At 38.3% G+C, this 27742-nt stretch overlaps 1 protein-coding gene across 1 annotated transcript in view; it reads left to right on the top strand.

The window, feature by feature from the left end:
- The window catches only part of LOC149237038 (callose synthase 3-like), a 305860-nt gene extending 282941 nt beyond the window's left edge, over positions 1 to 22919 (top strand). The window contains exons 38-43 of the mRNA XM_089372560.1: positions 296 to 408; positions 565 to 794; positions 975 to 1772; positions 21793 to 21843; positions 22063 to 22248; positions 22379 to 22919. Of these exons, the coding sequence (XP_089228686.1) occupies positions 296 to 408; positions 565 to 794; positions 975 to 1772; positions 21793 to 21843; positions 22063 to 22248; positions 22379 to 22627 (1627 nt within the window). The 3' untranslated portion in view covers positions 22628 to 22919. The remainder of the gene's footprint in view (positions 1 to 295; positions 409 to 564; positions 795 to 974; positions 1773 to 21792; positions 21844 to 22062; positions 22249 to 22378) is intronic.
- Positions 22920 to 27742: the final 4823 nt, after the last annotated feature.

Consider the following 27742-nt stretch of genomic DNA (forward strand, 5'->3'; position numbering starts at 1 on the left):
CGAGTTCAACTTAATCTTTATCAACCTCAAATTCGTACTCGAACCATGTGACATAGGTTTTCCATAAACATGGCTTGGTATTCATCTTGATGTTTTGTGGATTCCTTCATACAATCAATTATAGAGAGGTATATTGCACTAGGTAGTGGATACTGCTAATGCATTCATTTTAATCTTCTGTCACTTATCATTTTTGAAATGTAACAGAAAGATATTTCTGAAGTGTTCAATGACTAAAGGATTTAATCCTTTTTTTGCTTATTATTCAATGTTTTCTTGTCTGTGGGGAGTTCAGGGTGCGGTTTCACTATGGCCATCCGGATGTTTTTGATCGCTTATTTCACATAACAAGAGGAGGGATAAGCAAAGCATCAAAAGTGATCAATTTAAGTGAGGATATTTTTGCTGGTAAGTATTTTGGTTTTCTCATGAATGTTGGTGATGTTAGATTGTAAACATATCCATATCTTTATGCCGGATCATATCTTAAAAGGTACTTTGCTTATGTTAGTGTATTGTATTGGTTTTAAGTGATAATGATTATGACGCTACGATTTGACTCAGGGTTTAATTCAACCCTACGCCAAGGAAATATAACTCATCATGAATACATTCAAGTTGGTAAAGGTCGTGATGTGGGACTCAATCAAATTTCTCTATTTGAGGCAAAGATAGCCAATGGAAATGGTGAACAGACACTTAGTCGGGATATATATCGTCTTGGACATCGCTTTGACTTTTTCCGAATGATGTCGTGCTACTTTACTACTGTTGGGTTTTACTTTAGTACTCTGGTACTGTGGCTTGAAAGTCAGTTCTATTGTTACAATCTATTTTTAATTATTAAGTTTAGCAGGGATGTGATCGAACATCTTTTAGATGTCTTGGCCTATGTATTGCTGGAAAGGTAAGAATCTTTTTTTTATGCTTTAATTTTGGAGGAAACTAATTTCTATGTTTGATATGATTTGTAGGTAACTGTGCTTACAGTGTACGTGTTCCTATATGGTCGTTTATACCTGGTTCTCAGTGGACTTGAAAAACAAGTGGTCAGACAAGCAGGCATCCTACATAATAAGGGTCTGGAAGCGGCCCTTGCTTCACAGTCCTTTGTGCAGCTTGGAATGTTAATGGCTTTGCCTATGGTAATGGAGATTGGCTTAGAACGGGGATTCCGCAATGCCTTAAGTGATTTTGTAGTCATGCAGCTACAGCTGGCTCCTGTCTTCTTTACTTTCTCTCTCGGGACAAAGACTCATTACTATGGCAGGACTCTTCTTCATGGTGGTGCAGAATATAGAGCTACTGGACGTGGGTTTGTTGTTTTTCATGCAAAGTTTGCAGATAATTATCGCTTCTACTCACGTAGTCACTTTGTCAAAGGAATAGAGTTGTTTTTGCTCCTTATCGTGTATAATGTGTTTGGTGAGACGTACAATAACACTGTTGCTTATATCTTGATCACTTGGTCCATGTGGTTTATGGTTGGGACCTGGCTCTTTGCTCCTTTCCTGTTTAATCCTTCAGGGTTTGAGTGGCAGAAAATTGTAGATGATTGGACAGATTGGAACAAGTGGATTAACAATCGTGGAGGGATTGGAGTACCAGTGGAGAAAAGTTGGGAATCTTGGTGGGAAAAGGAGCATGAACACCTTAAGTATACAGGTTTACGTGGACAACTTTGTGAAATTCTTTTATCTCTTAGATTCTTCCTTTACCAATATGGATTGGTTTATCATCTGAATATCACGGGGACACATAAAAGTGTGCTGGTAAGTTCTGTTGAACTTCATTAATTCTGAGTTCTGAGGAGTTGCATGTGTTTGAGAGATATTTATGTAATGGTACAGATATATATGCCTATGTTGCATGTGGATGTGTTTATGTCCCTACATATGTATATAGTAACATAGACACATACATGCTTATTGCTCATCCTTTTTATATTCTGTATGTATGTGTAAATATGATATTCATACATGCATCTACATGTGCTTCCATACTCACAGACATGTTTCTAGGCATTCATGCACGCACATCCATATACATGGATATCTGTTTTATGTATGTTTGCACATGTATACTAATAGACATAAATGTCTGTGTCTATGTACATACATAAATTGTACATATGCATGCACATACACATATTTACAGATATATGCTTGTTACAAGAAATCCAGGTGTCCAAGTTATTACCAAGTGCAATTGTTATCAATTTTAAGAAATTTAGCGGTTAGGGATATCAGACAACAATAATCTTTCCTGAGATAACATCAACATACATATGTACATGGTAGAACAAAGATCAAAAGTAGGATGACTATCAATTGAAACATTAACACCATATAATGAGGATAACATGGCCTATAGGCGATAAAATGCTAAATCACTTTAAGACAATGCAACCTTGCACATGTAACGCCCCCATTTTTAGTTTCCTTTATAATACAGCTACGATGGATTTCTAGGGTGTGACAACTTGGGCATGGGAACGAGATTTCATTATCAGTGGGCCCGGAGGGTTTCAGAGTATGGGGTCCATCAGGGATCACTCAAAATTTATTCGGCACAATTTATTCTTGGTTCCGCTGCATTCCGGCAATTCCCATAAAACAAGGTTATTATGGAGCATATCTTAACTAAATACGCTTAAGGTGTCATTTTGGGAGGAATATTTGATGAAACACCTAGTGTAATAGCTCGTTGGAACCGAAACGAGAAGATTGTAGAGGTGGATTTACCATTTTCCTATATTAAAAGTGATTTTAATTAGTCAATTAAATAAAAAGGGGAAAACGCTTAATTGAAGAAAAATGCAAGTGACTAAAATAAAAGAAAAGAAAAGAAAAGTCATTTCAGGATAAGAGGAGAAGCTTCTAGAGTGGGAAATAAAATAATAAAAAAGTGTTTCTAGAAAGCGAGAGAAGGATCCATCAAGCCTTTGAAAGGAAGACAAGCGAGACATTTGGGAACATCTTGGATTTGAGTATTTTCTTATTGGAGAGGTTTGGGAATGAGGTTCTCAGCTTTCAACAAGCCCCAAGATGAAAACCCTTGGGTTTCCTATTGTGAGTTGGACAAAAACCCAACCCACTATTGAGGAGATTTCACCCACAAATCTCACGGAGCTTCAGCGATATTACTGGAGATCAGATTTGTAGCAGATTTGAAGATTGGAGTGAGGATCATTTAGATTCACAATTTGGGCTTCATTGATGTAATAGCTATTGTCAGACAAAATATTGCAATTGAAATTGTCTTTATAACATTAAATAGGCTTAATGACAAAGTGACTATCCTAAACCTATTTTTTGTACAGGGAACTACACCTTAAGTCTGAAAAATATAATATGAGCTTATATATTCATAAGTTGAGGTTAGAACTATTATTAATACTATTTAGTTATGGGAATGAGCTGAGATAATTCACTATTTTCCACAAGGTTCTTCCACAATATTATACTCTATATCTTTATCAGAAACAATAAGATTTTTTGATGTAGAATGAGAATTGGAAGAGGATGGGATGGATTCAGTTGATTTTGGAGGAGATTATTCATTGTGTTTTTATCCTTATTGACAGGAGTAACTGGTCTTTGTTTTACACATGAAGAAGGTGAATCAGCCATTTGTTGGATTTTATTTAGTACAATAATAAGGCTGAACTTTGCTGTGCTTTCTCATGTTAATTCTGGGTTTGCAACATTTCATTTAATTTCTGGGTTCTATTGCAAATGTGTTCAATTTACTTGCAATATCTACCGTGTGAACTTTTGCAAATTTTATGGTGTAATTTTCCTAGAGTTATTTTTAGTTAAATATTTCGAAAGGAATATTACAACACACTTGAAGTGTATTCATTCATTAAGGAGAAACTCCAGCAATATTTTCACAATGTGACATATAAAACTATTTTATGCCCTATTATCAAATGAACCTACACATCTTGAAGTAAATTCTTAGAGTTCAATTGTGGCCTTGGTGAAACTAAGAGGGAGGCCACTATCACCTCACCAACCCTTTTCTACACTTTTGGCTGGCTCTTCTCGGATCAAGTTGGGCTTCCCTAGGGTAGGATTGCTAGTGGTTTAGAGCAATGCATTCCAAGGTAATTTTGAAGACTAAATCGACAATTTTAAAAGGGCTAAAAGTATGAAATTGATGGAAGGACTAGAGACTAGTGTCTTTCTAATGGACATATGTGTTGATGTTTTGGGTAGCATAGAGAGTATTCTCACATGTGGGCCAAGGGGAACGGGAGGGATTGTGGATAGCTGAGAGGGTCGAAAGGGCCAAGAGGGCTTGGGGAAGATAGTTGGCAAGAGAGCATCTTGTGGAGGAAAAGGTCGAGTAGCCCTCAGACCTTTCAGGGATGAGACGACGCGTGGAAGTTGGCTTGGAAAGAGAGTCGAGAGAGCCTATGAAGGGCCAAAAGGGCCGAGCGGGTGTAGAGGATCAAGCGCAAGAGGCCATTAAGGTTGAGTATGGAACAACAACAGGGATGACTTGTAGATTTGGAGAAGTGAGATGTTCCTTCAAGCTTTAACAAGAGAAGGTTGAGTAGGCCTCAAATCTATGGAAGGGCCAAGTAGGCCTATGATCTATGGAAGGGCCAGTAGGCCTCAGATTAGTGCTCAACAAGAGATTTGTCTTATGGCTTGGTAGGGTTGGGAGGGTTGAGTAGGGTTGAGAGGGCCAAGAAGAGCAGAGAGGGTCGATAGGGCTGAGAGTGCAGAGAGGGCTGTGCAGGGCCGAGAACGTTGGAAGAGCCAAGAGGGCCAAGTAGAGCACAAAAATGTGTAGGGTCATGAGACATTGAGAGAGAGATTTTCATAAGTAAGGAAGAGATTTGCATGAGAAATTGCAGATTTGTTGTGAATGAGATACTCAATTGTGTCGGGTTCGAGGAAAGAGCACAAAGAAAAAAAGGAGATCCAGATCAGCTAGATCGAGGATGGATCTAGGGCTTGATCGACTGGATTAGATCTAGGGTAATTGTTGTATATGTAATATCCTCAAGAGTCATTATCCTAGTAAGGGAGCCCAAGTAGGGTCTGAGAAGAATTTAATAAACTATTAATTGGGAAAAACTTGTGTGTAATGCATTACTGTGCATGATCTACTTTCTAGTTTTAAAGTTTCTGCTGTGTAAGGGTTGGGCACATCAGTGTGTTTTAGCTAATTAGTTGGGTTGAAGTTAATTTTAGACTGTTACTAGATCTGCCGCGTGTCTGTATGCATTGATTCTAGTGCCCTAAAATCTAACAATGTGGGATCAACTAACTCCTCTTTTGGATTATTACAATTAAAACCTCAACGACAATTAGAACAATCCAATAAAAAACCTAAATGGTCACTCTAGCTGAATTGTAAATTGCAAGAAGACCAAGCGGAAATTTCTCCTCTAGAATTTTTCCAATGTCTTGTTGAGGTATCTATCAAAGAAGGTAGAAGAGAGAGCACTACCATCACTTGATAAGATGAGATAATTTTATTAATATCCAATAAATGACTACAAAAGTATGTCAATATGATTGAGGAGTACAATCATAATGAACCTAATGTGGGTCTGCAAGCAAGTGTTTGAACCTCCGTCTTGATGAAAATATTAAATATTAAATATTAAAAAAATTAGTAGGTTCCCATCATTGTGCATTTGAACCTGTAGCTTGATGAAATGTGCTGGTCATTAACCTTCCAGATTTGCAAGGGGAAGGTTTAGGGGTTAACAATGGGAACTCAAGGGGACAGGATCCCCCTAAGGGATGTCGAGAACCAGGTGATCTTTGTAAATTGTGTTAGTGAATGACATCTTGTGAACATAAATTCTATAGACCAGAATTTGTGCGTATATACTAGAGAATAGGATATGAAGAATGATCCCAATCTAATGTGCCTATTCGATGGGCAATGGAGCCAACAAGTATGGAGCCCTGATTGATTGACTAAAAGTGGGTTTCATTCATAAACATGATTGTTGAAAATTACAGATTGTCAAAAATGACAAACTTTTACCGTATAACCTATACACTGCTCCTAGTGGATGATATGTTGCAGTCCACACATGGGAGGCAACCACCTGGTTAGATGCCAATGAGGAAAGCGCCTACCAAGCATGAAGGAATCCACTGTTGCCTCAAAATCTGGTAGGCCTTGTGAGTGGATTCATAAGGCAAGGGCCATACCTTGTTTCAATAATGAGGTAGAATCCCACTATCACCTCAACAATACTTCCTCTTGCTCTTTAGTGGAATTTCATCACAAGGGAGGCTTCCCAATGATCACTTAAGAGGATTTTTTATCTTATATGGTTCAATGTGATAAAATCGTAGGCTATGTGGAGATAATGATCGACAATTGCTCAAAACTTGAATAACATATCATGCACCTAGTCTAGTAAGGGTGCATATCACGTAGGGTTTATTGATATGTAACAACAATTGAGCGCCTGGTCATATATGAGTCAAATAAAGGGTTTACTGAAAGATAAGATCAAGAAACTAATAAAGAAAACCCTCCAATTAAGCCTCAAGTTGAAGCCCTACTAGGGTTAGGGTTTATGGGGCTAAAAAAATGTCTAGGTAAGGATGTCGCCAACCCTCCAAGGAGAAGTTTTACCATGCAAAAGGCTAGATTTGAGTTAAAAGGATCACCAAGTTAAACTTATATCTTATTAACACAAACACTCATCCACAAAGCCCTAAATTAATCTGGCCATAGCTAAATTCCCTAGCAGCTTATCTTGAAAGGCTTAGAAAATAGAAAAGAGGAAAAATATTTAGTTTTTCAAAGTTTTTGATCAACACAAAGGTTGCCAGTGCCTAATCCTACTTGGGTGATGGAGTCTTTAAGGCAACTTGAAGAGATAAAGGTCAAATGCTTTGAGCAATGAGGGAAAAATCAATTTTCCACTTCATAAACCTTAACTATCTTTTTTGTGAGGGGAGAAATTAAATGTGATATGTACACTAGGGGTTATCTATAATGAGCAAGGTTCATACTTACACAAGTTAAATACTCCAGAACACTTGGAATATGAAGATGTCCATTGAAGAGACAAGTATATATATAAAAAAATGTATGGTTGAAGAATATGTTTTAGTTACGACTGGGAGTCCTGTATATATACCTAGGCGGGTGCCCCTTCACGAATGGTCATGTCCTTAGCAGTGTTGCAAACATCTCAATAACATCTCGATTTTATCTCGAAATCACGATTTTTTGGCCAAGCCGATGTTTGCTGATTTTTACCGATATTTTGATGGTATCTTGGTTTTGCTGATGTTTGCCATTTTTTACTGATATTTTCCTGATTTTTACAATTTTTTGGTTTTTCGGACCCTTGCCGATTTTATCTTAATGCCAATGTTTGCAACATTGGTACTTAGAGACATGCCTCTTTAGTATATCAGTCATTATTACTATTAATTATTGATTATTTATATTCATAACATTGCCTTCCCCTTTAGTAAAGCTTTGTCCTCAAAGCTTATTGATGACAGTGCTTGATATCTTTTCTTGTCTCGTAATAACTTCTTGTCTTTCTTAATTCTCAAAACTGACATCTTTCCTTGTCTCGTAATAACTTCTTGTCTTTCTTAATTCTCAAAACTGACATCTTTGATGATATACGATGTTATAAACTTCTGAGTGTGGGACATAATTGTTGTATTGTGAAATGATCTAACCATTCCAAATTAATCTTCTGTGGAATGTTGAAATTTCTGGAAACTAAGGATTCATTGTTATCGTAAGACTAGATTATGGTGACATCTATATTCTTTGGAAAATGAGTCATTTGTTTCTAGCCTGAGTGATAAGGATATGCAGTGTGGTTAAGAGATCTTGTTTTATGATTTGGATGTCGATAAGGAGTTCTTGTGAATTGATTTCCCCTTAACCTATTTGTGGTGATTTCTTGATTTACTTTGAGTACTGATGTTGCTAAGTTCATTATTGGATTTCCTCTTGGAATTTCTGTTGTGTGAGTTGCAACATCTGAGTATATCTTCACTTCAATTGGATTTGGATTTGTCTGAATTGTGAGATTAATGGCATATGTGTTTGTTCCCTTTTCTTCAACTTGGACTGCTATGTTTGAATATTTTGATGATTCTTTTGCAATAGGTTCTTCGAATTTGTTCTTCAATGACTTCTTATCATCTTTAAGTTTCTTCATTTGAGTAAACAAATTTTGATTATGATTTTTTAAACGTGAAAGTTCTTCAACTTCTGATTCAACTTCATTTTGATGCTTAAGCTTCTCATTTTTTAAATCGTTGATTTGTTCTAATAACTTTGATTAAGGTTTTTTTAGTGCAAATTTTCCTGTTACTTCTCCTATAGATTCTTGTTGAATTTCTTCTCAAGACATTCATTTTCTTGTTTTAATTTTTTCTTTGTAGCTTCAGATTGCTTGACTTGTGCAAGTAGTTTTTGACTGTGATCTTTTAAGCAAGAAATTTTTTCATTTTTATCTGTAGTAGCTTCATTAATTTCTTGTTGCATTTTGGATATTGTTTGTTGATTGTCCTGATTGATTAGCTTTGATATATTGTTAAGGTCCTTGGATGAATGTATTGTCAAATTGGAATTTACTGTAATGTCCTGAAGATCACCTCGTTTTTATAAAAGAAGGTTAATTTTTTTTTGTGTGTTTAATATGAAAGTACCCAGCCCTTCGAGTTACGGTTATGACTTTGAATTGAGATATACACTCATAATGATCAACTATCAATTGTAAATCATTAATTTTAGTCTTTCTTGCCAAAAATGTCTTCTTTCTCACCTATATTTGGCTCTAGAATTGATAGCTAATTTGCCAAATTAATATTGATGTGATTTTACTTTTTTTAATCCTATCTTTCCAATACCTTGGGAAAATAGCAAGGGTTTTGAAACCACAGGCTCTAATACCAGATATTACATAACAATGCATATGCAATAAATAATATATATAATTGAATGCTCTGATACCAATGTAAAGAACAGGGTTCGTAGACACAACAAAATATTGAGAATATATGGAATATGTAAATATCCATTATAGGACACGTAATATATTTATAAGAATGTTGAATGTAGAAGAGATATGATATGATATGTTTAGTTTCAAGTGAGGGTCCTACTTACATACTAGGCAAGGAACTCCTTCATAGATAGTCATGTCCTTTGGGACATGTCTCTTCAATAACTAATTATCATTTAATTAGTTATTATCATGATTATTATTATTATTATTATATTATATTCAAAAGAAAGTCTCATGAGTTGCCATCAATAGTAATAGAGGATGAGGAGTAGGAGGCTTCGAAGTTAGAGGAACATGCAGTGGATTCTAGTTCAGGGAGGAAACCTTCTAGTGGGGAGGAGTCAGTAGCACCTTCCACTTCTCTCAGGAGACCTAGGTGGTTAAAGTGAACATTGAGGGATTTTTAGGAGCATGTGGAGGCTCCTAAGAGCACATTCAGGGAGAGTAGGTATCCTAAGAAGTTTTAAATCTATATGGCATTGAGGAGTAAAGTCCTTGAGGAGGCAACCTATGTGGAGGTTTGGAGGGGAGCCGTGGTGAGTGATGATACATGGGACATTGTTCTATGATTGGAGGGACAACGAGTTATAGGTGGCTGTTTAGGAAGTACCTTCCTCACTAAGTGGGGGGCGTTGATATTTATCTCTTGGGAGGCACTTCTGCACAAGCCTAAGTCTCTAGGCATGTGGAAGTCACCTAATAGACCCTTAACCTTGGCAATTACTTTAGTTATTAAAGTAATTTCTTTTTATAAGATAAAGTGATTTAATATAATGAAATCCAAAGGTTATTTACATTAGTGAGTTAGATGAATCTCAACCATTGATCTCAAGTGAGGTGAGATCTATTCTCAAGCATCAATCACTTTGGAGATTAGGGTTGTGGATTCAGTCAATAACTCAAAACTATGAAAGGCAGGCTAGGCTAAGAGAGAAGACACACAATGCATGGTGAGCACAAGACATTGAGAGAAGGACATCTCACTGAGTGGGTGGAGAAGGACTTCCATTCAAGTGTGTCGGACTAGTGGATCGAAGCAAATGATCAAGGGTTTGATCAACTGGATAAGTCTTGGATTCTTGTTGTATTGATTTTTGCCATTATCCTTGGAAGGGAGCACTTGAAAGTTCTGAAATTAATGAATGAAGGATTGATTTGAAGAGAAAAACTCTTTTTGTGCATGTGATTGCAATATGGGTGTTTAATATTGCTTTCGTTGTTTATTTATTTGTGTTAAAGTCTCATCCATGTTATTATTCAGTAGATCTGATCTGCTAGGAAGTAATTAACCAAGTGTTAGGGTTAGATAATTAAAATTATTATAATCCATTATTAGATCCCTATTTTACTTTTCAATTTTGAGTTACGGAATTTTTTTTATAATCCTTATGCCTATTAATTTTCTAGCTCTAATAAATGACAAATTATCTCGTAGCAAATTTCCTTGCTATTTTTTAATTAATTTTTCGTCCTGCTGAATGAAACGTAATACTAGGATTTTATTTGGTAAATTTAATTTTTACCGGAAGCAAAATAAACAGTGAATGTTAAGCACAAATCAACAAAAAAATTGCCCTTTAAAATTCAGCTTTTCATTTAAATAACTTTTGAGCTTACAAGGGCTTTTCTAGCCTGGTAAAATCTGCCCCCTGAGATTATACAAACTACAACAATATTCAATCCTTTTTTGAAGAAATTATGGGCGCTTGTATGGGCTATATGACTGAAATTTTCTGGAATGAGCCTTTATTTTGCAAATCTACTGCTGCACCTCTACAATCACGCATGTTCAACCCACAAGTTGTTGTTCTATGCCTTGTCTCCCACGTGTGACCTGCACGTGTGATTTGTGTCATGTATAGGTTGCATTGATGTCTTGCACCCTTCTAAGCTCACACGTGTGACTCAGCCTCTGCAAATTCGCTGTACAAATCTACAGATGCTACCTGTTGGGAATGCTCTCTTGTTGCAAAAACTCTCTTGTTGTTTCCTCTGACACTTGGATAAAATTCCTTCATCCAATCACTCAGATTTCCTTCTCTCACAATGTGTCTTGTGCCTTAGCCCAACCTTCTTTTTATAAGTTTAAGTTATGACTAAATCAAGAATCCTAACTCCCAAATTGATTGACGGTTGATATTAATTGTCAATTTCACTTGAGATCAACGATTGTGATTTATCTAATTCACTATTACAAATAACCTTTCATTTCATTAGATCAAGTCACTTTTATGTTAAAAGGACATTACATTAATAATTAGAGTAATTACTAAGGTTGAGTGTCAATTAGGCAACTTCCATATGCCTTGACACTTGTGTTTTGTGCAGGAGTATGTTCATGAGATACAAACACCAACACTCGCTAGTGAGGAATGTATTCTGCACCACTCCTAGCTTATCCCTATAAAACAAAAATTTTCCTTTCATCAAAGGTTTGGTGAGAATGTCCGCAATATACTTATTTATGAAAATATACTAAAGCTTTAATGCCCCTTTCTGGAACCTGTCTTTGATGAAGTGATATTTGATCTCAATATGTTTGGAAATGTCATGGAACACTGGATTCTCCAAGAGTTTGACGCAACTATGATTATCACAATGCATCATCATAGGTTACACTCGCTGACCAAATAGTCTTGCAACTAACTTGCGAAGCCAAATGGCTTGACAACTCACCATATTTGCTGCAATATACTTTCACTTTGTAAAACTGAGTGCCATGGAATTTTGTGATTGGAGCAAATGCCTCCTTGTAGTCCACTCCCTCTTTCTAGGAGAATCCTCTCATCACAAATCTCACCTTGTATTTCTCCATGCTACCATTTGTAGCATACTTGATCTTGGAGACCCACCTGTAACTCACGATTGATATTCCCTTCAGTCTTGAAACTATATCCCATCCATCGTTCCTCATAATGGAGTTATACTCCTCCATCATGGAATCCCCCCAAACCTATAGGGCTGTTGCGTCCTAAAAACTAGAAGGTGCAGAATCAATAATTGCTCATAAGTGACACGTTGTTTGGAAATTTCTTTGGAGGTCTACTCATTGTGAATGTTCCCTTAGGAGCTTCCACATGCTCTTGAGCATCCCTTAGTGTTTTCTGAAACCATTGAGGTCTCCTAATAGAACTAGTGGGAGGTGTTGCTAACTCCTCACTTGAAGTTGTTCCCTTGAACTAGGAGTAGCTGATGAATACTTCTCATCCGCTTGAGCCCCTCGCTCCTTGCTCTCTGTCATTAGAAATTTAGAAGTGGCTCATGAGACTTCCTAGAGGTTAGATCCTCGTATATCTTGACATCCCTACTAACAATTGCATTCCTCTGTGCTGGAATGAAGGTGTTGTATGCTTTCAAGTCTCGTTGTATCCCATAGATATGCCCTTCTCTCATGAGGAATGTAGCTTCGTCCTCTTTCTTCGAGAATACAAATATACACTAGACAACCAAAGATGTTAAGGTGCCCTATCTTGGGCTTCACCCATGTGAATGCTTCCTTGAATCCTTAGGAGTCTTGTCCCCCAATATCTTGTGAGGACTCTTATTCTAAAAATAAGTTGTCATGTTACATGCCTTTGCGAAAAGAAACATAGGCAGATCATGGTCATGAATCATTCTTTTGGTAGCTTCTATAATGGATTGGTTCTCTCTCTGCAACCTTGTTCTACTAAGGGTTGTATGAGTCTGTCGACTCCCTCTTGATTCTTTCCTCCTCGTAGAAATCCTTGAAGTCATTGGAGTTGTACTTTCCCTCATTATTGGACCTCAAGACCTTGATCCTCCTTTTTGTCTGCTTCTCTGCTTGGGCCTTGAATTAGTTAAATCGATTGAAAAACCTCATCCTTGGTCTTCATGAAGAAGATCTAGGTTCTTTTGGAATAGTCATCAATGAATGGACATAGCAGACTGATCCTTGTATTGATGCCAATGACATTGGTCCACATACATGTGAATGAACAAGATCGAAGACCCCTTTGGACTTGCTCCCTTTAATTGGAAAAGCATCCTTGGCATTTTTGCCTAGTGCACACCCTCTCCACATGCCCTGCTACTCAATGCTATATTCTGGGAGAACAATGGCAATCTCCCTCAGAATAAGCAAACGCCCTATAGTGGAAGTGTCCCATTCTTCCGTGCCATAGCTCACACAAGTTGTTAGTACTATGCACAAATTCTTGTAATGGATTTTTACCTTCAACCTACATTGAATGCCCTGTGTAATCCCAATGACCCCTACCATGTCAGGACTAGCTCCCTCTGGACATATGCGTACCTGTCCATACTAAAACATTACAACAAATTCTCTGTCCCCCATAGTTGATATTGAGAGCAAGTTCTTTGTCAAACCTGGCACATATAGCAACTCCTTAGTCTCTATTGACCATCCAAACTTGAGTTGGAACATGATGGTCCCAACACCTCCCATTGCATTCCTGGCATCTATTAAAATGGAAACCAGGGCCAAATTCCACTTTGGACAACTCATTTGATGGAGATGATGATTGTATTGAATTCCTCTTTTTGAGAGGACCAAAATCGACTTAAAGATCATCAAATTTGGACAATGGAAAGTGTATTTTTGAATTATAAGCCCACGTGCATATTTGATTAGGTCGGCCCCGAAGCAAATTGGACACCCTTGGAAAGTGATAAATACAAGTGACCTCAACCTCATTTGGATATCATTATGAGGCATTCTTCTATTCTCTTTCTTGTTTTTGGCTCGAACAGGTTTGAGGAAGATGCGCGGAGGAATAGGTTCGCATGAAGGTGAAATTGCAGGGTTCGAAGCTCACATCTTTGTCTTAGGGTTTTGGGCCTCAGTTGTAGGCATGTCACAAAGAGATCTCGGCTGCAGTCGCTTGCTGGCCGACTCATCCGTGCCACTGAAGCCTTTCAGTCACTCGCACATGTCCTCCGTGAGATTGGAAACTAGGATTTGTTTTTTCAGTTGTCCGATGTTTTCGCTCGTTGATCGTAGTGTTTGGTATTTGACCGCAGACAGTGACAGTTCATTACATTCTTTTGAATCAGGATTTTGAGTATGAGCATGGTTGGGTTCCTCTCATGGATGTTGTTTAGTTGATTTTACTGATTAGGTTTATGGTTGAAGATATGAATCATTGTACTCTCTTTTGTTGAATCATTCAATGACAATCTAATAAGAAGAATAATTTGAAAGGGTTTTCCCCATAGTGGGTTTTTCCCTAGTCTTCGACCAATGCTGGTGTCTCTGTGTGAATGCTTTTCTTCTGTTGTTCCTTTATGTTTCACTGCATTGATGATGGTATTGTTCGTTCTATATAGTTGTATATGCTACTAAATAATGATGTAAATCTGAATAATGTTATGATGTTATGGACTGAATTTAATGTGTAAATGAAGAAATGCAATTATGAAAGCAAAGAACAATATAGCCCTAAGAAAAATTTACAACATCGTTACCAAGCTCCACATGTAAATCTGAGTCCTCTGTCAAACTGTTGAAGAACTCTTGTGTTGCTGTCATGCGCATGATGCACCACTATTAAGGTACCAAGCACTCTAGGTAGTGGTGTTGGTAGATAGATAGGAGACCAACGAGAAGTCCTCAAAATTTGTTGCAAACTCATCAACCTATTTGAAGTTGTTGTCTACTATTGTGATGCATAGTGCCCATTCTTGTGCAAGATGAAGCACTTGATTTTACTTAAGTCCTTATTCTTAATTGACTGTGAAGTTGACCCCTCATCTTTGACCATTTTGACATAACCCTTTCCTTTTCCTTTCTTGGCTTGATTGCCCAAGGCCAAGTTCTCATCTCCACCTCCTTGCTTGCTTGCCTTAACTGTTCTTGAGCCTCTTCCTGGATCTTCATGAATGCATTTTTCCCGAAGCCTTTTCCAATTGGAAAGGTGCTCCCAAACATAGATCCCCTTGACAATTAGTTCTTGTTACCCACCATTTTGTGGGTGATATCCATAGGAGAATTTTTTTCTCCAAGACCTTAGCTGGCAACCAATAGCCCCTTGTAGCCATCGGCTAGCTTATTGTGCCATTTCTCCGCCACCTGAGCCAGCGATGTGGTCCCTCACCCATCTGCCATGATTGTATGTTTGAAGGTGGGCCTCCTGAACCTAAAGGTATGCCTTGTCATTTGGTAATTGAGGATTGTAGTTTGTTTATCATGGACACTTCTGGGCATGGATTAATAGGGGGATTCGACGGAAGGAATGGGCTAGGTTGTGCTTTTGTTCCCTAGACCCATTCTGGATATTAACCTTGGATTCTAGTCCCATGGGATCTCTTTTACTGACCATTTGGCTTTAGGGATGGTATTTCATGGGAAACCTTGATTTTGGTCACATGGTCCCGCTCCCTTATCTGCATATATTACCCCCTTTCCACTCATTATTACCCCATTCATCATTTCTCCCTCCTGGGTCCACATTCCTCCGGTGGGTCCACATTCCTCCACTGGGTCCACATAGGGTTAGCTTTCCCCTTGCCCTTGCCCACACCTTGGGTTAAGTTTGGTATGATGCCCCAGAGGTTGATACAACTAAAAAGAAAAAAGCATAATTGGCCACATTCAACAGGAAAATGTACCACAAAATGCAAAATATGGCAAGGACAAACACATTTACCACGTGGGCGAAAGCCAATACATGATCTCTACCCCATCATCCCATCACCCCGGTTCCTATAGGTTCTATGAGCCTCCTTCATCAAATAGGAACCCGTGATTGTCGCAACCCCTGGTGGGCAATGAACTGCCCTACCTTAAAAAGGGGTATTCACTGCCATATCTCACACATCATGCTCTTACCCCTTGAGCCCTGAGTAGTTAATCAAAGAAAAATCATAAAAAGGCAAAAGGCATATAAAGAAGGGTGGAAAAATCAAGGCCGGGGCACTTCATGTACCATGATTGCTCCCTCCTATACATTATAAACCCAAGTGTGGGCTTCCCTTTTATTAGTTATCTTTGTACCCCAGCATGTGGCCCAAGGCTGCCCCTTCTCATCCCCTACTTCATTCACCTATCTATCACATGCCACCACCTTTTAAGGGATGTACCTTGAACATATTATCCCCTTTGGAAGTAGAAACTGTTGAAGGAAATGTAACTAGGTTCGGTCTTCATAAATGTAATTTTGATATTTGCACTTATTCAAGAAAAAAAACATTATTTTTATCATATATGTCAATGAGTTTCTTGCTCATTGAAATAGGTCTAGCACATGTTAAGTGCTATAGGTGAGTCAAGGATTCAAAAGAAAATGTTGAAGACCCTTAGAGGGCATATTACACTATGTATAATATTGTATAAGGTCAAAGGAATACCTCCAAGACAAGTGCAAGTCCTCTCCATGCAACAACGTCCTCCAAAAGGAAGCTAAACGATGAAAATGATGAAGAAATAGACAAGTCGGCCTACAGTCATGATGTCGGCCTCAAGTCGGCCTAAAGGAGGGACAATCCTCTATATATAGAGGTTGTCCACTCCTTCACAACGTCAACCAAGCAACTCTGAAATCAGTGTAGTATATAAGCCGAAAAGAAGCAACAAAAGGACAAGTTTAAGGGTCTCCTAGTGCAACAAAGGAAGGAGGAGGAAAACCGAAGTGAAGAGGACTATTTCTAGGGCTAGAAACAGTGACATGTGCGAAGAAAAGGAGGTCAAGTCTGTGGGTATGACAACAGGGACAAATAGTCCATGAACTAGTGTTTTTTGGGCTTGAAACTAGGCCTACAAGGCCTTCCAAGTCAAGTGAAGAAGCCTATCTCTCTAGCGAAGGAAAAGGACCCTAATTCTCTAGGGTACGTACCATACATGAGAAAACTAGGGCAGCCATATAGTCATACACCTATACATCAAGAAGAGTCTCGTTGGATCAAGATAAGGGTGTCTCCTTAAGTGAAGAACTTATTGAAGAAAGGAAGAAGAATATCTCATCAAGAAGCTAACATAGCCGAGGTCTATCTCTAGACAAAGTAGTGAAGAAAAGGATGAAGTGCTGGGGAGCAAAGTGCTGGAAGGAGGAAGTCCATGTGCTAGGGAACATAATGCAGAAAAGAGGAAGGACTTGACTTGTGTTTGGAGGACATCCTAGTCAAGGGTCTAGGGTTTGGCAGTGATCAATAAGAAGCTTCAATAAGAGAAACTTACCAAAGGGTTTTCCTCTCTAAGAGAGAGAGGTTTTGGCCCTGGCAGAGAGCCAACATCTGTGTTCTTGTCTTTATGTTTTTGGTAGCAGTTTGATGAATCACACACACTAATAGAGTTTCTCTCATGTTGAAAAGTGTAACTAGGTTTGGTCTTCATAATGACATGTAATTATGATTTTATGTAATGAGATGTAAAGAAGAAAAATAAAAATTATTGTATTGCTTGCTTCATGGGTTTCATGAGCAAGAGGTTTTATTTTTGAGTCAAGACTCCCATTGAGAGTCTTTGGGAATTATTTGTCATCTAGTTATAAAATGATAGTCACTGTCATGTAATGAAGTCATGTTACACTTTGTAAAAGGTCAAACTTGTGTATGTAAAGTATTTTCCAAGACCTTGTCACTTATCCTCTTCAAGTCGGCCTACAACGATGGAAGAACTTGCTAGAAGAAGTCGGCCTAACTACTTGTGATCATGTCAGCCTAAAGGACATGTAATCAAGTGTATAAATAGCCACACTCGGATTAACTTAGAGTGAAGCAACACGAAAAGAATTCAGTGAAGAAGAAGTACGAGGAAGAGGCCACAAAGAAGAAGTTCGAAGAAGTGATAAGAAGGATTCTTCTGGGCATTGCAAAGGAGAGTTTCTTTTGGGCAAGAGAAGGAGAGTTTCTTCTGGGCATAGCGAAGGAGAAGTTTCTTCTGGGGCTAGTGAAGGAGAGTTTCTTTTGCGGTCGACGAAGGAAGGATTCTTTTGGGATACTTGTTTTGGGGTGACTGAGCTAGAGATCAAGATCATAGAGATCAACATTCTCTAGGAGAAGCAGAGAAGAAGTAGGGTGAAGGATAGAGATCGAGTTTCTCCAGAAGGAGCCGAGGAGTGTAGGTCGAGATCAAGAAGAAAGTCAAGAAAGGGAAGAGGCAGAGCATCGAGCATCAAGGTTAGTGACAAGGTTCTTGGGAGGATACTAGAGTCAAGGGTCTTTGTCATGGTCTTGGTACTCATCAATTGAAGATCTATAAGAAGAATTTTGATCGGGTTTTCCTCTCAAGAGGTGAGAGGTTTTGGCCCTGGCTGACAAGCCTACATACCGTGTCATTTGTCTTTTATTGTGCATATTGGTAATTTTCTTGATGAAAAGAACACGATAATAACATAACGAAGAAAAGACTATAAGCTAAGAAATAAAAGTATATCACAAGCAATTATCAAGCAGAGAAATATTTTAAGTATTCATGCCCTAGATTTCTCAACATCTCAGACCCTAACTTCCTTGGGTCTTTAGGGTGAAACCCAAACCCTAAAATTACCCTTGAACTTCACCAAAAACTCTAGCTCTCAAAACAAAGAGTAATAATGCAATGAAGAGGGGAGAGGGAGAGAGAGTAGTGTGCTTCACTCCTCAACATTAATCCGATGAATGAATCAACAAGATCAAGTATGAACAAATGACTCTCTCCTCCCTATATTTATATAAGAGGCGAGTGAGGTCAACGATACAATAGTGGTCCTAATCTACTACAAGCAACTTATCTACAATAAGGTAGGTCCGCATGTGAAGTGCTCCCTTTACAAGTGGTAGTTGTCAAGGTCCAAGGTGAAGGCATCCGACACACAAGGTACATCACTCCACCTCCCCAAGTTTGTAAAGCTCTATTGCTCCTCCTAGGCCATGTATATCTCTGGGTCCACCCCACTTACATGATCATCCCGTCATCTCAATCATCCTCAAGTCAAGCACAAGTCTCCATCCAAGCAACCAAGCATCCCCATGCCATCTATGACTCAACGCTCTCCTCAGGGATACCCAATGCTCCTCCAAAGCAAGTCATCCACTAAGCAAGCTACCCACTCTCCTGTGTGGATCATGAAGAATGTCTCCATGTTGTCTACGTTTCCAAGGAAGAAAGATGCACAAGCATCCATGAAAGGTCTAACAATCACTGGGAAACTTGCGTCCCATGTCTATGTCCATCATGGAAGAACCAAGGGTCATTCATCTACCATGCACCTTGCATCACATGAAGCTCCACCAAGGACAGTGTAAACAATTTAGGAGTAACCTTGAAAACTAATAATAAGTTTGTTGGAAGTGCCCACCCAACCCACACATCAATACCTAAAATGCACCTTTTTGCTGAAATACCCTGAGCCATGCCATAAAGTATTTCATGATTTGAAAGTACTGTACATTATGGCTTAGGGCATTTCTGAGGCATTTTGATTTGAAATCCCCATGTTTCAATGTGTTTTTGAAGTTACTGGATCCCACCTGAGTGCCCATGAGGGATGTGGGGTCCATAGGAAGTCTAAAAGTTCTTAATCTATGGAAAAAGGAAGGCAAATTAATCTCTAATTCATTTATAAATCTACCAATTTCTTACTTTCGTTTGAAAGAAAAAATAAAGGGAGAAATCTATAGATGCTGCTTTTGGATTTTTGTACAATTTTATCATCTATGGGAGTTAATATAGACATAGATTTCTTTCTAAAATTTCATTGTGTATCATTCTTGTTTCTTGCAAGAATTTGTGTTACACACACACACACACACACACACACACACACACACACCTTGATATAGCTTGATGTCTGGGGAGAAAGGTTGAAACGTTTCCAGGTGTTCCTGTTTCCAAAACCTGTACCTGTTACCAATTCAATTTTCTTGCAACTTAGCTTAAGACACAAGTCACAATCTACAGGCCTTTCCCCCGAGAAATATCAGGCTTGTGCTGGCTCTAATACCATGTTAAAAACATAAAAGCCATACAGAATTCTCACACAAATAAAAATTTCCTAAAACTTCCCAACAATAAATGCATAGCAGGTAAAGCAAGCATAGCAATAGACACTGGAATTATAGTGAAAAAACCCCCTGGGGTGTGTGGTGGGGAGAGGGGGCAGTAAAAGATTCCACTGTCAAATCTGCATCGTATTATGCTCAATCCTCATTAATACAAAGATTCAAAGAGATAGTATCACTGCCAGAGACAGGCACCATATGTATAATGGATAATGGACATATAGGTCCTTCATATCTGTCTCACTATGTTGCAGGAAACGTGGGGCAGAAGGGCGGTTCCTTACGGAAACGGGTACAAAACGCTGAAACGCGTTTGGTACGGCCCTGAAACGCGTTTCAGGCCGTACTGCCACATTTCACGAAACTGAAACGTGGCCAGTACGGCCTGAAATGCGTTTCAGGGCCGTACGACCCATGTTTCAGCATTTACTTGTGTTTATTTTATTTTATTTGTTTTCTAATCTATTCTTACGTTAGCCTAGTGACTTCTAGTTGCTTCTAGATGCCTCTCTAAAGTTATAAAAGTGAACTTTGCCCTAGTGTTGATATGCAGTTCATGGTAATGTTAAATTCTTAAAGTAAAAGTGATATTCTCCTTTATTTTTCATTTTCATCCTTTTACTTAAATTTTTAACATTACCATGAAATGACTCAGGATGTTTGAGAGTGGTTTCGCCCTCATTGGATTTCATATGGAGAAAGTAGAATTTTAGATCTCACTCAAAATCCAGCAGACTTATCTGTTTTTCAGGATTTCAGGATTGGGGGGATTGCAATGTTTCCATTGGATTTTATCATGTACTAGGGTATGGAACTTGTATTTAATCAAGAGAACCAAGCCCTCTATGCAGGGGAGACTCCCAATAATCAAGAGAATGTAGGGTACTAGGGTATGAAACTTGTATTTAATCAAGAGCATTAAGGTCGTTTGACTATGTAGGAGGAGACTCCCAATCAAGCACGAGACAAGAAATTAGAAATTTCTCGTCGCTGATTTTGGATATTTCTATTTTCATTATGTGATTATTCATGAGTAAATGTGATGCAAATTTAGATACATATAGTTTATGCATTGACAATTGACAGTTTTATCATAATGTAATAAATTAGAATGTATCATATATGCTTTATGATTGCACATATTTCTTAAATGTCCTAATATATATATATATATATATATATCGCGTTTCCCCGTTTCCAAAATTTGGGGAGGTCGCGTTTCGTATCGCTTCCCGTTTCGGAAACTCGTACCCGTTTCCCCGTTTCGTGCAACCTTGCTGTCTCATACTTCCACTTGTCCCAGAAGAAGTAGGTGTCATAGTTTCACTAACCCGAAGCCCAATGCTACTTAAGTTGATATTACATTCTATATTTATCTTTTTTTTATTACACCATTGCCCCCTTCTCTCCATAAATGCTTGACAATATCCAATTTTCTCTATAGCATTGACCAAGCAATTTCTCATGATCCTTTCATCCAAACTTTATACCCCCTTCTTCTTCTATAAATCAAGATCTGCCCTCAAAATCCAGTCTTCCAAATTCCAAAGTTCCTTGTGAGAATTCCCAGATTGTTATCTGCATACTTAAAGGTCACCCAAATGCACCTATGACAAGGAAATAAACCTGACATGATTATCTTATGTTTTAGAAAAGGACAAGCAAGGATAGTGGCATTGGACTCCAATCCAGTAATTCGTATGTTTTGTGTGTTTTTGGTGTGTTTTTGTGTTGAAATGTACATGTTGGTTACTAGCACTTATTGATTCAAATTCTAACATTCCAAAATCCTCAAACTGCAGGTATATGGACTATCATGGCTTGTCATAGTTGTTGTTTTAGCGGTATTGAAGGTAAATTTTAACTCTTTTTAAGACCTAGTTTGCATGTCATGAAATTTGAACTATTTTGTATATCGATTTTGGGAACAGAAAATTCAAAAGTTCTGTACTGTTTCCCACCCTTCCTTTTCATAACTTTTCAATCCAATTATCTTTTCTGCATCAAGTTAATGAGGGATATGTCTTGCAAAATTATTTAAGATTCTCTAACAGCATTCCTTTTGGCTGCAGATTGTTTCTATGGGAAGGAGGAGATTTAGCGCAGATTTTCAGCTTGTGTTCCGACTTCTTAAGGGCCTTCTTTTCATTGGATTCATAGCAGTTCTAATTGTTCTTTACCTTGTCTTACACATGACAGTGAGAGACTTGTTTGCGTGTATTCTTGCATTCATGCCCACTGGATGGGCCATATTGCAGGTTAGAGGGTTCACAGTTATGTTACATGTGTTTAGTTTTTCTTTTTGAAACCTGAGAATAATGGAAAGTTATGTTAAAATCTCACAGCGTTGGTTTCTTATGTTGGAGTTTGAACTTGGTCTTGCTGTAGATTGCACAAACCTGCAAGCCTTTTGTACATCGCATTGGATTTTGGGGCTCTGTTCGGGCTCTTGCACGGGGCTATGAATTCATAATGGGACTCTTACTTTTTGCACCAGTTGCTGTATTGGCTTGGTTTCCCTTCGTATCGGAATTCCAAACTCGTTTGCTTTTCAATCAGGCCTTCAGTAGGGGTTTGCAGATTTCACGTATTCTTGCTGGTCGAAAGAAAGACTGGTCTTCCAAAAGCAAAGAGTGAATGCGTATTATGCTTCTTTCTCTATAGATAATGAAAAAAGTTGTAAGAAACAATATGGTAAGGTGTTTGACAATATGTTGAGATCCAGTATCAATTTAGCTGCAAGATACAGCAGTCAATCCACCTGTCTTTTATTAGGATGAATGTAGTTAATCATAGCTTCTCCATTGTTAATAAATAATGCAGTTGTATCATATTCAAAACCAAAAGAATGCCTGGCTGATGACATTATGTGTCCTATCCTAACAGACAAACATTTTGAATATCCATAAATTGACACTTTTTCTTGCAACGCGTTGTTTTGAAGGCATGCATTCTCATGGTAGAGCCCTTAATGGAATATTTCAATTTGTTTTGCATATCAATTTTTTTCTTGAAGATTCTGTAACTTGAAAATGAGCATTGTATTTTAACTTTCTGGCAATGGCAGTTCAGGAAGCCAATAATTTGCATCTCCTAGAAGGAATGTTTGTGTGCCCTAGAAAGGCCTCCATGTTAAAATATGATACCTAGCAATTCCAGATAAAAAACTTTCTACAGGGAATGTTTCAATGGTCAAATTTCTCAGGCTAATGGTTACAATTGTCTAAAAATGGCTTGTAGAACTTGTGTTTAATGATATGTTTCTGGTTGAGTTTTAATTTAGAAGTTCAACATATGGTATATGGTTATTGTTTCCAAATATTTTAATGTATTCTTTTGGCAACCTGATCCCTGGAAATCAGGGCTACCTCCCAACCGTCCTTGAAACTTGTCTCCATCCCCCATTTCTAATGATTTAGTACAAAAAAAAAATGAGGTTGTTTGAAAAAGTTTTCAGTTCTACGACTTACATGCTTTTGCTATCTCAACATTGTTTGTTACCACCCAAATTTTGTGTAATAATAGAAGTCCTAATACACAAGGTACAATCCCAGGGCCAACCTTTAGGAGGGTCACCACTATCATCTCAAATTACCATAATCAACACTTTAGGGTAGACTCATGTGACTCAAGGGGATGTCATAGTTGGCACAAAATCTAGCAGCACTGTTGAAGTTTGTAGCTTTGGGAGGTATTCCACAAAACCCTAGGAGGTGGGTTTATGTGAGTTTGGTCACAAATGGGTTTGTGGGAAAATAACCCGAGATAAGGGGTTTTAGACCCAAGAAGGGGTTTGAAATTAAAAAAAAAAACATTAAAAAGAAAAATTAAATACCCAAGTCTAAGAGGATTAAGAACCCTAAGATTTAGAGGGTTCCAAAGAGGCTTAGGGAGATCTATTTAAAGAGCCTTAGGATCAAGGCTAGATCATCGAATGAGAGGGAGCTTGTTTGATCTAAAGGAGGCCGAGATGTAGTCCAAAGGGAGGTTGTAGCTAGGAGGCTGAGATAGGGCTACAAGGAAGGCAGAGTTCTCCATCCATGTGCATTCACTGAAGGAGAAGGTTCAACCAGAGGTGCTGCAGACTTGAGATCCCGAGCCAAAAGCAATAGTAAGGATGAGTTAATTTCCCTTCACGTGATTTGGTTTGGGTCGTGTTTTTCTATGAGGGTTTGGGCACAAAAAAGAGTAAAAGCCCAAGTGAATTAGGCTGCTAGGTTTCTGTTTAGTTGGAGGAGGCTAAGACCTCTAAATCAGTGTTTTTAGAGGGCCGCAAGGCTCTTTGGGTAGACAGATCAAGGCCGCACACCTCAAGGAACAATGTAGCTTGAGAGAGGGTTTTTACTAGGTATGGGAGGTTTGTACAACCCGCGTTAGGGTAGATATGAAGCTGATCAAAATGCCCTAATGGAGAGTTGCCAACCTCAGGAGGTAAGCCTAGATCCATGGACTTTGGGACTACTAGAAAAGGAGTTTTGGAGTGAGAAGGGATGAATCTTCAAGGTGGCGAATGTGTGGAGATGGGAGGTTGCTCCAAGGATTTGGAATAATAGAGATTCAACTCCTAAGTATGATGAGAAGAAGTGTGTCTAATTATTGTTAGAGGAGCAGCCCTAAAGGGTTTAGGGCAGAGTTATGTATGCCCTAGATTAGGGTAGCTCCAGTATGTGATTAGTTCGAGTTATGTGTCTGTGTAAAATATCACTCCATATCTAAGTAGAAGAGGGAATGGGTGAAGTATTTATGAGAAGTTGAGGCCAAGTTAGTGGGTTGTAGCAGCTGCTATAGGTAGCACTAAACAAGTGGCCGAAACTGTAGAAAGGAAGTGCACAGGCCGAGTTGATATAATGCAAAAGCAAGAGGGTTGGACTGTCATAAAGAGGAGCATAAGTTGATGAAATTAAAAGAGAGTTGTTTTAGGGTTTGGAGTAGCTATATATTGGAGCCCAAGAACAATGATGAGGAGGCAACATAATCACTATTAGAGGGAAAATTTACAAGCCCTAGGTGAGGGAAGTTTTGGTGTCCCTAGATCAGTCAAGGAGATCACTGAAGATGGGAAGATCTAAAGCATAAGAAGCAGTGGAGGATTGATGTCCAGATTGGACAGTGGGATGGAACCTCAAGAACAACTTGGAGGATTGAATTTGTTATCATTTTGTAGCCCTAAGTGCAGATTTGAGAAGGACCTCAAGCATGCTAGGAGAGGCAGAATTATTGAGCTCAGGGACTACAACTAAGAGAGCCAGATTGATAGCTCAAGTTCACTGTGTAGAGATGGACTTTTACAGTGAGAAGAAGGGCAACCTTCCTCCCCTAGACTTGCCTTCATACAATAGTAGAGGAAGGCAAAAATGGGCTACCCAAGAGTTGTTCACAAACAAAGTTGTAAACAACTAACAAAAGTCCCTATGTGTTGACTCATTGGTGGACTAATGATCAACTAGAGGGCAGACTTATTGGAGCCTTGTTGAGTGGACAAAAAAAGTTTTCTTATTGATGTTGCAAATGGGAAGGAAAGAAGACCATCAAATGTGTTCAAGACACGTGGATTGAAAGCGCCGTGTGGCCACCATCAACAAGTAGGTTAAGTATTGTCTTGTTTAGGGTAGATTGGCAATCAAAGTGATTGACTCCAAGCTGTAGTTTGTATTCTTGTATCAGTGATTGTATGAGGGCCATGATCCCTAGTATGGTAGCCATACACTGTTGTATTATAGCTGGTTGCGCCAAGAGGTGCTCTATAGCCCTCTATAGGGTAAATGTGTAGGCATTATATATATATATATATATATATATATATATATTTTTTTATTATTATTTATTATTTATTATTTTTTTCAACTTCTTCTTCTAATATTGCAATTTGTTTTTACTAATAAAATTACGAACAATTTGTTTAGATGAAAGAAAATCATAATATACATGTGACATTAAAATATATCATAGTTATAAATTAACATTATTTTTACCACATAAATTAAAATAATGATTCTGTAACCATATTTAAATTTAATTAATAAGCAGATAAAAAATGATATTTACAATATAACAAGATTCTTAACCATGAATATTCACCCCTATTTTACCATAGATATTATTAACCTCTAAATAGGCTTTGATACAATACCATGGTTTATCAATGCCACATACCCACAAACCATAACTCATTTCAATTTTTTTTTATAAATATTTTATTTCAATTTAATTTTATAACATTCTTTAATTTAAAATTTAATACTTATGACAAGATTCTTAACCATGGATATTCATCCCTATTTTATCATGGATGTTATTAACTTATAAATAGGCTTTGTTACAATACCATGACCCAATACCATGGCTTATCATTGTTTTTTTTCCAAGGAAAAAAGCCGAGCTTTTCTATTATATAATAAAAGAGCTACAAAAAAGATGAGTTAACATCCAGCAGATCACAAAGCTGCCTGATACAAGGAGGTACCAACCTTCCCCATGCTTCGTCATTTAACATGACTTCGATACACAGTAAAGAAAACCAAGTTTCCTAAAGTATACTGCCTGTACTCAGCCGCATCAAAAAAAGAGGCTGTCGTGTATCCACGGGCCTCCATTAAAGGAAAACAGCCCGCAACATAACAGGAAAAAACCATAAATGTTTTACCCATAAAAACTCTCCAAAAAAGAAGGAGCTGTAAAGATTAAGTTTTTTGGTTCATATCACAGAAAACGCCAAAATAAAAAGGTAAAGACTCTTTTGTTTTGGCCCCATCCTATCTTTTGCACAAACATAAAATTTAAGTATATGGGGCCAGATCCGTCTCACGAATCTGGTCCTGGACCTGTTCCTTTATCCGCCACGAGCCCACAGCCTGTTGTAAACCTGTTTTAGAATATTCGTCTGCTTCGACATTCCTGTCCCTGTATATGTGTGCAAGAGAGAAAACAGTGAAAGAGGATTTAAGGTTTTGTATTTCTTCTAGCAATGGCATCAATAAATAATTTCTGCATCTAAATTTCCCATTGACCCAATTTACTACATTTGAGGAATCTCCGAAAATCTGAACTGTGTGGACTTGTCTATGTATGAGCCAGCAAAGGAGGAGTTTTAAGGCTGATAATTCGGCAAAATTGTTTGTACCCGAACCGAGTCCCACTGAGGCTTTGAGAGAGTGATTAGTGCTAAGGTGGATAATAATTCCAGCGCCAGTGATATTGTTTTGGGCTGCCCCGTCGAAAAAAGCCCAGGGAATACCATCTTTTATCTGAATCTCTGTCCTTTGCTGAGAGGCAGTAGAGGTCTCAGGTTCAGGGATGCTAGATAGTATTGCTGTGCTCTGAATTGCTATTACTTCCACTGGGAGCGATTTTTCTTTGAAGATGCTGCGATTTCGGGCTATCCAGATGCCCCAGCAGAGGATGGGAGGAAGGTTCCTCATGTTCTTCTCTGGGTGATTTAACCACCAACCCTCCCATGCCGCCTTGAGGTCCGTTCCCTCCCATCTAGCATTGATTTTCAATAATCTTTTTGTTTCTTCCCAAACATGTTTGGTAAAGGGACAATCCACAAATAGATGGTTGATCGTTTCTGAAGCTTCCTTGCATAGAGCACAGCGGCTTGGTCCCTCCTTATAACGGGCTATCAGAACATCCCAGGTAGGTATCTTCCGATTGAGTGCACACCATAGGAAAATCCTGGCTTTTTTGGGGCATTTCAGCTTAAGAATAGGTTTTGCCCACCAGATGGGGGGATCCCAGCCCTTTCTGTTCATC

This window comes from Pinus tabuliformis, chromosome 8, assembly GCF_031772625.1.
Source record: "Pinus tabuliformis cultivar Carrire ecotype Pingquan chromosome 8, CPIR1, whole genome shotgun sequence".
Classification (NCBI taxonomy): domain Eukaryota; kingdom Viridiplantae; phylum Streptophyta; class Pinopsida; order Pinales; family Pinaceae; genus Pinus; species Pinus tabuliformis.